The sequence below is a fragment of the Rana temporaria genome, chromosome 6, assembly GCF_905171775.1.
Source record: "Rana temporaria chromosome 6, aRanTem1.1, whole genome shotgun sequence".
Lineage (NCBI taxonomy): Eukaryota > Metazoa > Chordata > Amphibia > Anura > Ranidae > Rana > Rana temporaria.
Window position 1 is genome coordinate 150,144,219 of NC_053494.1, and position 12,874 is coordinate 150,157,092.

Consider the following 12,874-nt stretch of genomic DNA (forward strand, 5'->3'; position numbering starts at 1 on the left):
AAAACTGTCTTAAACCTAAAACCAAATATGTAATATATTGTAGCTTACCAGTCCTTGGACGTGGTGGCTGCATTTGTTTTTTCTCTTTTAGTTTTTTATGGCTTTTTTTTTTTTTTTTTTCATCTGGTAAGCTGCCCAGTAACACACCTTCTGTTATTAGAGTGCCCCAACTCTGGATGAAGACGCTCAGGCACCCTTAGACAGCAGTATTGTCAGTCTGGTCGGAGGGGGGTGTAAAGCCTCGTACACACTACTAGGTTTTATTTAGTTTTTTCATTCAACCCTGTTAAAAAATTGTCGGCTTATATTGGAGCGGCTGAACTAACAATCCGATGTTGATACAGCGATCTCCCCTACTGGGCCCTTGTTCTTCCTTCTTCTCCTTCTTTTTCTTCTTTCTTTTTCTTCTTTCTTTTTCTTCTTTCTTTTTCTTCTTTCTTTTTCTTCTTTCTTTTTCTTCTTTCTTTTTCTTCTTTCTTTTTCTTCTTTCTTTTTCTTCTTTCTTTTTCTTCTTTCTTTTTCTTCTTTCTTTTTCTTCTTTCTCTTTCTTCTTTCTTCTTTCTTCTTTCTTCTTTTTTTTTTTTTTTTCTTTCTTCTTTCTTTCTTCTTTCTTCTTCTTTCTTCTTCTTTCTTCTTCTTTCTTCTTCTTTCTTCTTCTTCCTTCTTCCTTCTTCTTCGTCTTCTTCCCTGTGCTTCCAGGCAAACATGGGTAAAACAAAACCTAGTTCAAAAAAGACATGGTTAAGAGCAATCCGTTTGCAAAATACACAGTTCTGAAAAAAACAGTTCAGAGACAACATGGTTAAAATATGTCAGTACTCATACCTTGGCCTCCCATGTGTCCGTTTAAAGTCTACCCCATGTGGGCAGCAAGAGGTTAAACGTGAGCGTTCTGATTGAACAAATGTTAGTGTTTTTTGGGGAGATGAGAGGTGCAGCAATTGCCATTGGTACCTTTTTATCTCATGGTAGGTATAATTGGAAGAGTTTTTCCCTGTTTAGTTGTGCTCCAGCCGCCTCTTCCCATAGACCTGGCAGATTGATGGGTTCGCTTCACTGTCACTTGATGTCTATAAGCAACCAAACTGGTTCCCACCAGCATCACTGAGATGGGCCGCTTCTGTGGTGCCACATACAGTATATGCACACTTGTGTTTATACAGGCAGTGCCCCCAGCACAGAGATTGAGCTGTGGCCAATAGCTCCAGGTCTCACACGAAGGATTGGTAACTGGTAGGACTGGCTCCCAATTACATGATCACTATTATAGATATGTTTATATTTTTATTTACTTACAATATTTGGTGGGATCAGGCTTTGGCTTCAAAGCGGCATCAATTCTTCAATTCATCTTGGTACACTTGTACACAGTTTTTGGAGGAACTCAGCAGGTAGGTTGTTCCAAACATCTTGGAGAATTAATCCCAGAACTTCTGTGCATGTAGGATGCCTCAAATCCTTCTGTCTCTTCATGTAATCCCAGACAGAATCCATGATGTTGAAATCATGACTCTGTAAGAGCCAACCCATCATTTCCAGGACTCTTTGTTCTTCTTTAGATTGAAGATAGTTCTTAATACCCTCCCACCCAGCCTATAGCAGAATCATGGCCTGGGTGGTGGCTTTGCCATCCTGACTGGACATCATATGATTTCCTTCACATTGCGCCGCGCATGTTTTTTCCCCCGGGGGCACACAGCGCAGCATTGATCAGGGTAGAGAGCTGATGACTTTGACCAGAGCTAATCACATGGTAAGTAGCCAATCACAAATGTAAACAAATACCGGTTAACGTAATTTATTTTTCTCATTGTTTGAGAACATTTCAGTTACAGGGGACATTTACACTGATGATCAGTGCAGAGAATATCAGTGTCCATCTGTGCCAATCGCTGCCCAACAATGCAGCCCATCAGTGAAGAATAAAAATTACTTATCTGCAAAATTTTAAAACAAAAATTAAGAGAGAGGGTTTTTTTTTGGGGGGGGGGGGGTGATTAAATACCACCAAAAGAAAGCTCTATTTTTGTGAGAAAAAAAAATCAAATTTTCATACAAGTACAGTGTTGCATGACCGTGCAATTGTCATATAAATTTTTATTTTAATTGTCCTCTACCGTGCATGACTGCATTTTTGTTTTCAAGCTGGGTGCAGACCTTTTCCATAGGCAGCCTCTTCAGCTTCCTTAACTGCAAATCAGCTCTTGCATTTATTGCTCTCTTCTGGCTGTCTGTGACATTTTCATAAACTTTTGTATTTATTTTTTCCTCCATAGCTTCATATGCCCCAAGGTTGTTCACCCAACAGAAAACTGAAAAGGGGGTTACTATAGATATTCACCACTTCTGCTCCTTTTCAACTCAAATTACAAATAATATGAGGGTGGCCAGGGATTATTCCCAAAGAGCACTCTTCATTATTCACTATTTCATGTTTGATCATTAATTGCCCAGAAAGCATTTGATGAAATGGATTGACATTGTAAGGTTGAAATGTGCCATAAAGTGGTTTTATGTCTTTGTGTTTGCAGTGCCAGAGGATGTCACAATGCAAGAGGCAGAACTTAAACCTGGAAGCACCCTGGGAGTGTTCAGAGGAAAAGCACCTGGTGCCTCAGAAGTGGGTATTAAAACTTAAAGCTCTTAGTGATGAGATTCTAATGGTTTGCTTTATTTTAAATTGAAATGATTAAAGGTTTACTATGCATTTTAGTAAATTGCATTAACCCACATTTAATGTGCTTTGTATAAACACAACCCATTTAAATTGATGGGTTGTCAGTGTACCAGAACCAACAAAAAATGGGACAGGTAGCATTTTTTTTTTTTTTTTTTTGACAAAGCGCATTTCCATGCATTGTGATGGGCTGCAAAGTATGTGATTCAGAGGTGCGTTACCTTTTAGTGCATTGCAAATAAATCCTGGTGTACTTCATGTACATCCACAGATCTTCATGTCCTTTGTTCTTGGCACTGAACTTCATGAAGGACGAGAGCAAGAAATTATCCTGGAAGAAACACTAACCGTGAAAGAGGTATGTGCACCAAAACAATCCAGCATTCCACAGTGGAAACATGTTCATCTCTTTAGGATGCTTAAACACTTTTTACTATTATAAAGGGATTTACTTCAAAAAAAAAAAAAATATATATTGTTCTGTGTGAATAGGGCAAAAAACGATTATTGGATTATTTCTTGTGCTGGTCATAAATGTTTCATTGATTTAAAACTGAAAACGCCTAATTTGGCCCCCTAGATTGACAGCAAGTATCATAGGAATTTTCTATGATAGCACCATCTAGTGGCCTAATGCAGGATTTTTCATTTTAGAGTGGTTCTAAAGGCTAAAGGTTTTTTCACCTTAATGCATTTTTGCATTAAAAAATCCTTTTAGGTGCAGCTTTTCCCACAGCCCTTCCAAATACTAACCTGAGCCCTATCCCAGTCCAGCACTGGGCATGGCAGTAGCGGTGCCGTTCTGTCTCTCCCTCCTCACTGGACTCTGTGAGAGTTGGGGGGAGTCATTGGCTCCCAACGCTGTCAATCTAATCCAGTGGTGTGGCAGCAGGGGAGCTGTACTATGTGTGTCTTTAGACTCACAAGTGTGGCTCGGGATCGAGCCCGCACAAGTAATGTTCCAGCAAGCGGCTTGCTGGGGAGGTACTAGAAGGGGGAGGAACTGGGAGCACCAGCAGGGGACCTGAGAAGAGAAGGTTTGGTGCTTCTCTGTGCAAAACCATTGCACAGAGCAGGAAAGTATAACATGTTTGTTATTTTAAAAGAAGTAAAGAATTTTTATTTATTTTTTTTCCTCAATCATGCTTACCTAGGTGGATGCAACATCGCTCCAATGCTGCATCTATCCCCCGCCAGCTCTAACACTGAGAACCGAGCAATCTAACACAGCCGAGCGCTCCCTTCCTGAGCAGAGTCCCACTAAAATCCGCTGATAGTTTGTAGACACTATAACATTTGCGCAAACCAATCAATATACGCTTATTGGAAATTGTTTTAACAAAAATATGTAGCCGAATACATATTGGCCTAAATTGATGAAGAATTTTTTTTTTTTTTAACAATAGAATAAATTGATGAAGAAATTTGATTGTATTTTTTTATTTTTTTATTTTTTTTATTAGATATGTTTTATAGCAGAAACCAAAAAATATTGTTTTGTTTTCAAAATTGTCCTTTTTTTTGTTTATATCGCAAAAATAAAAAAACGCAGAGGTGATCAAATATTACCAAAAAAGAAAGCTCTATTTGTGGGGAAAAAAGGACATGAGTTTTTTTGGGTACAGCGTCGCATTACCGCGCAATTGTCAAAGTACTGCAGTGCTGTATCGTAAAAAATGGCCTGGTCATTAAGGGGGTAAATCCTTCCGGGGCTGAAGTGATTAAATAATATCCTCCCAGGCCCTATATTGCTGGACCAGGTCATTTAGTTATTTTTCAATATGATGAGAATTCTCTGCAATTGATACCAAAGAATGTAATCTCTTTCTAAAGAGCATTTCAACTCTTCCTTCTCATTATGTTAATTCACACATGCAACACCTGATTATACGTACAGAACATGGTGTATAGCCATCAGAGTGGGTAAAACAAACCCACTGCTTTTCTGCCATTACATTTTTTGTCACGTTATTTTGTATTTATCTTTCTTTTTAAAAGGCTTTTCTTTGCCTCGCCTTGTTTGATTCCTTAATCTTTCTTTCAGACCCCTTTCACACTGAGGTGTTTTTCAGGCGCTGGTGTGAAAGCCTGTGACACTGAGGCAATGCGCTCACAGGACATTAAAACAATTCCTGCAAGCAGCATCTTTGGAGCAGTCACTCCTTCACCACTCCTGCCCATTGAAATGAATGGGCAGCGCTGCCGAACCTCAGCGGCGATTTGCAAGTGGTTTTAACCCTTTTTTCAGCCGCTAGCGGGGGTAAAAAGCACCCTGGCGCTTTTCCGCCGACGCCTCGGTGTGAAAGCACCCATAGTAATTTATTTATTTTATTGTTTCTTTATTATTTTGTAATTGCTTTTATATTTTCAGTAAATTATTTTTTTGTTAGTGTTTTCGCTATTTTACCTAAGCAATTGTAAGCATGTCTGTTAAAAACAAAAAGAGAAAATACCGCGCTTACACATATAAATACCTAACTTAGCTGCAACATGACAGTGTCATACAAACACAAATCACGTAAGGAACAGAAAAAATGTTGCGCTATTATTAAAAACTAGGCTAAACAGACAGTTGATACCAAAAAAGATGGAGATAATGTGAATGCAAAAACCCCTAATTTAAAGAGGAGTAGAACAAATATCTGGTAAGAGAGTCTTTGTGTCAATCAAAAATCATTGCAGGCAAGTTCTTCAGTATTGAATAAATTGTTGGAAACATATGCGATGACCGACACCACTAGATAAAAAGGTGGAGGCTTACCGGATGGCAAGCAATGACCAGCTTGCGGCTGCAAACCCCAGCCAGGGCCTTTTGATGATCCTCGTAGGGGGATGACAAGGGGGTAGATGTTGAAGCTTCCCGCACCAAGAGCCACAAGATCACAGCGTGTCACACACAAAAAGAAGGAACTCAATGGTGAAGTACAGCAGGACCAGCATATACAAGGTATTCGTGACTCAAGGGACCACCACCACCAAAACACCCTAAATTTGAGAGGCTTACCAGAACGTAAGGCAATATAAACATGTGGCTAAACCCCTAGCCAGGGCCTTTAAAATCCCACGCGATGATATATCCTACGGGTCCTCCGGTATGTTAAGGTCAGTGGGTGCATAGAAAAAACGATAATGCCCACATAGTGAAGTATGTAAGTTCAGGAATTTAATATAAAAAGTAATACACTTACAGGTTTAAAAGCAGAAAATAGATAGAAGCCGGCCGGCTCTAACAAACGCCCGTCCACACGGAACGAAGAAACGTCTTGCGTCAGCACGCTACCTTCCCGACGCACGTTTCGTCAAAAGCTGACGTCATCTGGGGCACGGGCGACGTGCTGACACTACACATATAAATAGGCTAAAACCAGGCCTCAATCTGAGTTACGGGCTAGGTGACCGCCCATGAAGGCCATGCTGGAACGCATAAACAAAAAACAAAACCAAGGAAGGTTTTTACATGACACAAGCTAGATGGCCATCTTGTGGTGAAATAAGTGAATAACGATGTAGATCCAAATGTGTAAAAATCTCATTGGGCTGTACCGGATAAATACAAAATTGTATTGTGTGGGGGAAATTAGATCATTTTAGGTGAGAAACTATTTATAATTATTCTCTAGTGATCAAGAGAAAAAAAAAAAAAAAAAAAAAAAAGGAAGGCCACTAAAAATGTATTAAGTGTATATAAAAAATATATGAAAAAATGTTAGTGAAAACATGTGAGAAAAAAATATGTCTGTTAAAACACAAGCAAAATAGTGGTGAGGACAGTAAAAAAGTTCAGGTAAGGTTTTCGTGTTTTCAGTTACAAGCATGACTCCCACAGGCAGAGGCATGATGGGACTTGTAGTTTCTCAACGGCTGAATGGACGCCAGTTTGAGACCCCTGATTTAGTGATATTTTGGGCTGCATTGTCAAATTGTCTGCATCCATGGTATGTGCAGTTTGCTACCTGTTAACTCAACACAGATTTTCTTTTTTTTCTTCAGTGTTTACAACAAATGCTTCGGAAGGCGAGTTTACCAAGTAAGAAACATTTTTTTTTCTAAAAAAAAAAGTCTTAAAGGGAAATTATAATGGCCTTGGGTTAATTTTCTTCCAATTTTTTTTATTATAATTTTTTCATTCAGATTTTTTTATGTTTTACAAATAAACATTTTCTAGACTAGAGCACTATCATTTTCTTTTTAGAAGGACAGCACAGCTGTAGCTGCCTGCTTTTAGGCCCCTTTTCACATGGGCTGTCTGATCTGATCTGCCTGTCAGTTTTTCAAGCGGACCTGATCAGACGCTCCAGTCTCTTCTATGGAGCAGTGGATGTTCGTTAACACCTGCCGCCATGCAATCTGATCATGTCCGCCAAAAACAGATGGATAGTGGTCCTATTTTTTCTTAACTGACTATGATAAAAAGACAACATTGCTGTACAATAGATATTAAGATGTAGTGTGTTTTTAATATACATGTAGCACCCTCTACTTGGGTAGGTGCTAGAATAGGATTTTTGTTCTGTAGTGTAGGTACATTTAAGCAGGCCTGTTTGTTTTGGTTTGTGTGGGCTGGGAATAGCTCAGAGTTTAGCAGCTGGTGACTCACAGGCAGCCCCACTGAGACCTCCCTCTTTCTTCTAGAGAATTCTAGAAGGAGAGGAGGGGTGGAGCTGCCTGAGGTGTTCTAAGGAGTCCTGACCAATCCCCAACCTGGATTGACGGGGTGCAGGCCTCCTTAAATAGCCCGGCTGGGGGGTGGGGGGGGAGTTGTCAGTTGTAAGAGCTGGAGGGAGCTCCCCAGTCTAGGGAGGAGGGTGCCCTTGGGCCTGAAGCTCGGGTGCAAGACAGAGCCCTTTAGGAAAGCATGAAGGTTCTGAACAGGAGACACAGGAGGAGCAAGAGAACAGCAGGAGCTAGTACTGCCGTGCAAGTCTTCAGGAGGGAACCACTGGTTTCAGCCAGGAGGGTTGGTGAGTGACGTGCAGTCAGGAGGACTGGGGAAGCATGCCTGAGAGGAAACAGTCAGAGATGGTTGCAGAGCTAGTAGTGGGGACTACAATGTCATGGACAGTAGAGTCGGGCAGCTGCAGCCAGGAGGCCTGGCAGGGCCTGAAGTGGGCTGACTGGGAGAAGTAGGACAGCTAAAGCAAAATATTTTTCATTTCTTGCTACACCATAGGGTCCCACGGTCCTTGTCTGCAAAATGCAATTGCTAAGGCCTGGGTGAACCAGTGTCAGGCCTAATTTTAAATTTGCTAGCTGGTCCTGAGGATAGAGAGTTGTGCAGGAGGAAGGAAGAGGGAATAGTCTGCAAGCAAGGAAAGTGCTGGAGGAGACTGAAGTAGTAAGGCTGCATTCACACCTAGGCATATATACGCCTGAAGCGCGACGCTCGTGCCGCTGGAGGGGCGAATTTCCATTGATGTCTATGAGATGGTTCACATCTCACGCCAAACGCTGTACGCCTGCCGCCTGAAAACAAGTCCCGGACCCTTTTTTTCAGGCGGCATTGGCGTTCGGGCATAGACATCAATGGAAATTATTTGTTAAAAGAAAAAAAAAAGTAAATAAATCGTGGCAAAATACGCCGCGTATGCGGCGTTACAATGTGAATGCAGCCTAACTTGTACAGAGAAGTGTACATGGTTGTCCCAGTTTATTGACAGTTCATATACAATTTACCGGGCATCCCATATTTTCCTCACTCCATTCAAGTTAAAATCCCTCAATAAAACAAACATGGACTGTTCATTGCCTCATGGAACTGTGAAGTAAATGCCAGGCTGGGCAGTGTGACAGGTGGGTACCCTACGGGGGTACCGCTTCATACATTATTTGATCTTTATACTAACAATTGGTCTACCTTTTTGAGTATTAAAATGAAAGCTCTAGTCAAGACATATGTCACTGGTAAATATAATGGTAAATAATTTCATTTGTTGTAGAATTAGTGTAAAATACCTTTTATGAGAGGTGACTAAACGGATTTCAGCACTTTTGTAAAGATTTCAGAAGGTAGTTACTGATTAGTCTTTTGAAAGCTTTTATCATATATGTTGGCTTTTTTGTAGAAGTGTTCAACATTTCTGTATATGTTTCTCTTTCAGTTGAAGCTGGCTGGCACCTTAGGAAAATGGACTGGTGTTATGAAGCTGGAGATCCCCTAACTGAAGAAGTATTAACTAAAAACTTGTCCTTTTTATGTACAAAACAATAACCAATTCATCCCCTCATCCCTTTTATCCATGTTCCACTCATGCAGATTTATACACACATTGTAGAACATCCCTGTATTCCTTTCCCTTTTAATACTATTCTGGCTATTAACCACTGATGCTCTTAATTCATAGCTTTGCTACATAATAGAGTTTCATACATTCGCAGCTGTTGTTTATAAAAGTATCGCACAACGGAAATGCTGTTAACCTGTTTACGGCCACAGCCGTTTTTTTTGGACACGTGTGTGTGTGTGTGTGTGTGTGTGTGAAATCATTTTAGAACTAAAGATTGCATAAACCCCCAAAACATATATTTTCTGAAAGGAGACACCATAGAGATTAAAATGGTGGTAGTTCCAATATTTTATATTGCATTATATTACCGCAAAAGTCTAGGAAAAGCAACATCTTTGTAAAAGATACGCTAAAGTTAATCAAAGGGCACACAAACACGATAAATTACCCAATTTTTATGGTAAAATATAAAAAAATGAGGATGCACTGAGTAAATGAATGCCCAACATGTTGAATGCTAAATTTTGTGTGCGCACGTGAAATGGCGACAAACTTCAACACTCCGGTCCCAGGTCCACAGATGGGCAAGGGGGCGCTATGACCCGGCAGCTGTGGAGGCGCCAGACTGCTTTCATCCAAAAGTCAGCGTGTCAGATATACACACACCTGCTTCTAATTCCATGGGTGGATCAGACCACTTATTTTGAGTGCCTATGCCTTTAGGGCAAGTTCACACCAGACGCAGTTCCGTACAGTTTTGTGTGCATTTTTTTTTTCTGCACTAAAAATTCATACACAGTGTTTTTCATGTATTCCAATGGCTCTAGTTGGCTCTAGTTCACACCATGCAGTCAGTTTACGGTGCAGAAACTGGATAGAGTAAGGGAGGGTTATAACCCCTGTCATTTTATTTTTTGCCATCTGCGTCCCATTGGGATTTACCTTCACTTCCTGTCCTATGGCCAAAACAGTAAGTAAAGGAAATCCCTGCAAATTAAGGAAATCCCTTGGGGACCCCCAGGTCACCAGAACTAGTGTCCCCAATGGAAGATTTCCCCTCTATTACTTTTCTGGGGACAACCCAAAATTTGTGATGTTCCTTTACTTTCAGAGATAATGGTAAACAGGACAAATAAAGAGGGTGAATCTCCCTAACGGAGGCACAGAGAACAGTAAAAACTGTGTTCTAATCCATCTCCACTCTATCCAAAACAAAAAGTTTTGCATTTGTACTTTTAAGCATCTGCCCTCAGATTTACAATTCAACCACCCGGTCTTCGGCTTACCACCAGGTGGTTATTCAGGCCTCAGCTGATGTGCGTTCTGCTGGCAAAGTGCTTTGTTCAGGTTTTTTTTATTTTTATTTAATCCGATAAATTTTTATTGAAGTTTCGACTTGGTTCACAAAAAAAAAAAGAAACTAGTTCCCCCCCACCCCTTTACAGACACAGTGGGATTGCCTATACAAAAACAAATACAAGTACATGCTGGTAGAATTTTATATAGCTAATTTGTGTTCTACAGATATATATTTCCTGCAAATAATTCACATTATAAAGCCTGCTAGCCCTAAAAAAAAAAAAAAAAGTTTAATACTTTATAAATATCAGATATCAGCCTTAGAAGATCTAAGAAGCGATTGAGAAGATGTATCAAATATCTCTTCCGGTGGTGTAGTATCCAACTATCCTGTTTTATATAATGCAGACTAAGGGGAAGTAGAAGTATCATGGGAGTAGGATCTCGGCTCATAAGACCAATAGAGCCGTTCCACTAGCATAAAAAAAGGTTTGATTATATTAACCACTTAACAACCGAAGGCCGTTATTTAACGTCCTCGAATTTGTGCGGTGATATCTGAATGATGCCTGCAGCTACAGGCATCATTAAGATATCACCGTCTTCAGCTGCCGATTCTGTGCACGATAAGAACGATCAAAGCGGCAGTTCCGCCGCTTGATCGATCTTATAGGCAGTCCCCCCCCCTTCCCGCCGCCATCCGGTGCTTCCCCGGGCTTTTCCGTGCCATCGGGGGCCCGGAGAGCGATCTCTATGACCGCCGGAGGCCCGGGCGTGACGTTATGACGTCACGCTAGGTACCCGGAAGTAAACAAAGCCGCAATTGTGGCTGTCGGCATGTGATCGGTGATTTTTTTTTTTTTTTTTTTTTCACCCATTTCATGCTTGTAAGCCTGGAGGAGAGATGTGGGGTCTTATTGACCCCACATCTCTCCATAAAGAGGACCTGCCACAGTGATTCCTATTACAAGGGATGATTACTAGGAATAAAAGTGATCAAAATTTTTATTTTATTTTTAAAAAGGGTAAAATAAAAATGAAATTAAAAAAATATTTTTTTTAAGCGTCCTTGTCCCCGGTAGCTCGCGCGCATAAGCGAACACGCATGCAAGTCCCACCCACCCACATTTGTAAACGCCGTTCAAACCTCACATGTGAGGTATCGTCGCGTGCGTTAGAGCACGTGCAACAGTTCTACCACTAGACCTCCTCTGTAACTCGAAAATAGTAACCTGTAAAAAAAATTGAAAGCGTCGCCTATGGAGATTTTTAAGTACCGAAGCTTGGCACCATTCCATGAGTGTGCGCAATTTTAAAGCGTGACATGTTAGGTATCTATTTACTCGGCGTAACATCATCTTTCACATTATATAAAAAATTGGGCTAACTTTACTGTTTTATTTTTTTAATTGAAATTCCCTAAAAAAAAGGCGTTTGAAAATTTTTGCGCAAATACCGAGCAAGAAAAAAAGTTGCAATGACCGCCATTTTATTCCCTAGGGTGTCTGCTAAAAAAAAATATATAATGTTTGGGAGTTCTGATTAATTTTTTAGCAAAAAAATTGTGATTTTTACATGAAGGCGAGAAGTGCCAAAATAGGCCCGGTTGTCAAGTGGTTTAAAGCGGGAATTCACCCGAAAAAATTTTGTCAAGGGGAATCGGGTAGTTTTTTTAAAATCAAAGCCGTACTTAACGTTTTAGAGATGCATCTTCTCCGCCGCTTCCGGGTATGGGCTGCGGGACTGGGCGTTCCTACTTGATTGACAGGCTTCCGACGGTCGCATCTATCGCGTCACGAGTAGCCGAAAGAAGCCGAACGTCGGTGCGGCTCTATACGGCGCCTGCGCACCGACGTTCGGCTACTTTCGGAAAATCGTGACGCGATAGATGCGACCGTCGGAAGCCTGTCAATCAAGTAGGAACGCCCAGTCCCGCAGCCCATACCCGGAAGCGGCGGAGAAGATGCATCTCTAAAACGGTAAGTACGGCTTCGATTTTAAAAAAAACACCCGATTCTGCTTCACAAAATGAGCATCAATCTAAGGTTAAAAATTTACTTTTCGGGTGAACCTCCACTTTAAGAAAGCAACCTATGTTTAGGTTCTTTAACCCTTGTTTTTTTGTGGGCCCTTTGGCAGCTCTGTTTGCTATGCTTTCATTTTACTGCTTGGGTGCATTCCATGGTCTGTGAATACAGGCCCTTTGTCCTGTATTGTACAAATGTTGACTTGCCTGTATATTCCTTATCTTGGAGTACGGTACAGGCCCCTCCCCACCTTGTCATAATCGCTCCTTATTTCTTGCTTAAAAACTGGTCTCTCACAGAGTGGGCGGTGTTATGAGTATCCTCTTGGGGTGACCAGTTTTATGCAATGTCTAATCACCAGAAGGTAGCCTGAATAAAACCAATGATCTATGATTTAAAAGTCCTGTACTCTACTCCAAGATAAGGAATTCATAGGTAAGTCATACATGCAGTATCTCACAAAAGTGAGTACACCCCTCACATTTTTGTAAATATTTTATTTTATTAGATCTTTTCATGTGACAACACCAAAGAAATTACACTTTGCTTCAATGTAAAGTAGTGAGTTTACAGCTTGTATAACTGTTTAAATTTGCTGTCCCCTCAAAAAATAACTCAACACACGGCCATTAATGTCTAAACCGCTG

General features: G+C 40.7%; 1 protein-coding gene across 1 annotated transcript in view; it reads left to right on the plus strand.

The window, feature by feature from the left end:
• The window catches only part of USP40 (ubiquitin specific peptidase 40), an 81,772-nt gene that overhangs the window by 45,929 nt on the left and 22,969 nt on the right, over positions 1 to 12,874 (plus strand). The window contains exons 20-23 of the mRNA XM_040357571.1: positions 2,532 to 2,620; positions 2,949 to 3,035; positions 6,668 to 6,704; positions 8,776 to 8,843. Of these exons, the coding sequence (XP_040213505.1) occupies positions 2,532 to 2,620; positions 2,949 to 3,035; positions 6,668 to 6,704; positions 8,776 to 8,843 (281 nt within the window). The remainder of the gene's footprint in view (positions 1 to 2,531; positions 2,621 to 2,948; positions 3,036 to 6,667; positions 6,705 to 8,775; positions 8,844 to 12,874) is intronic.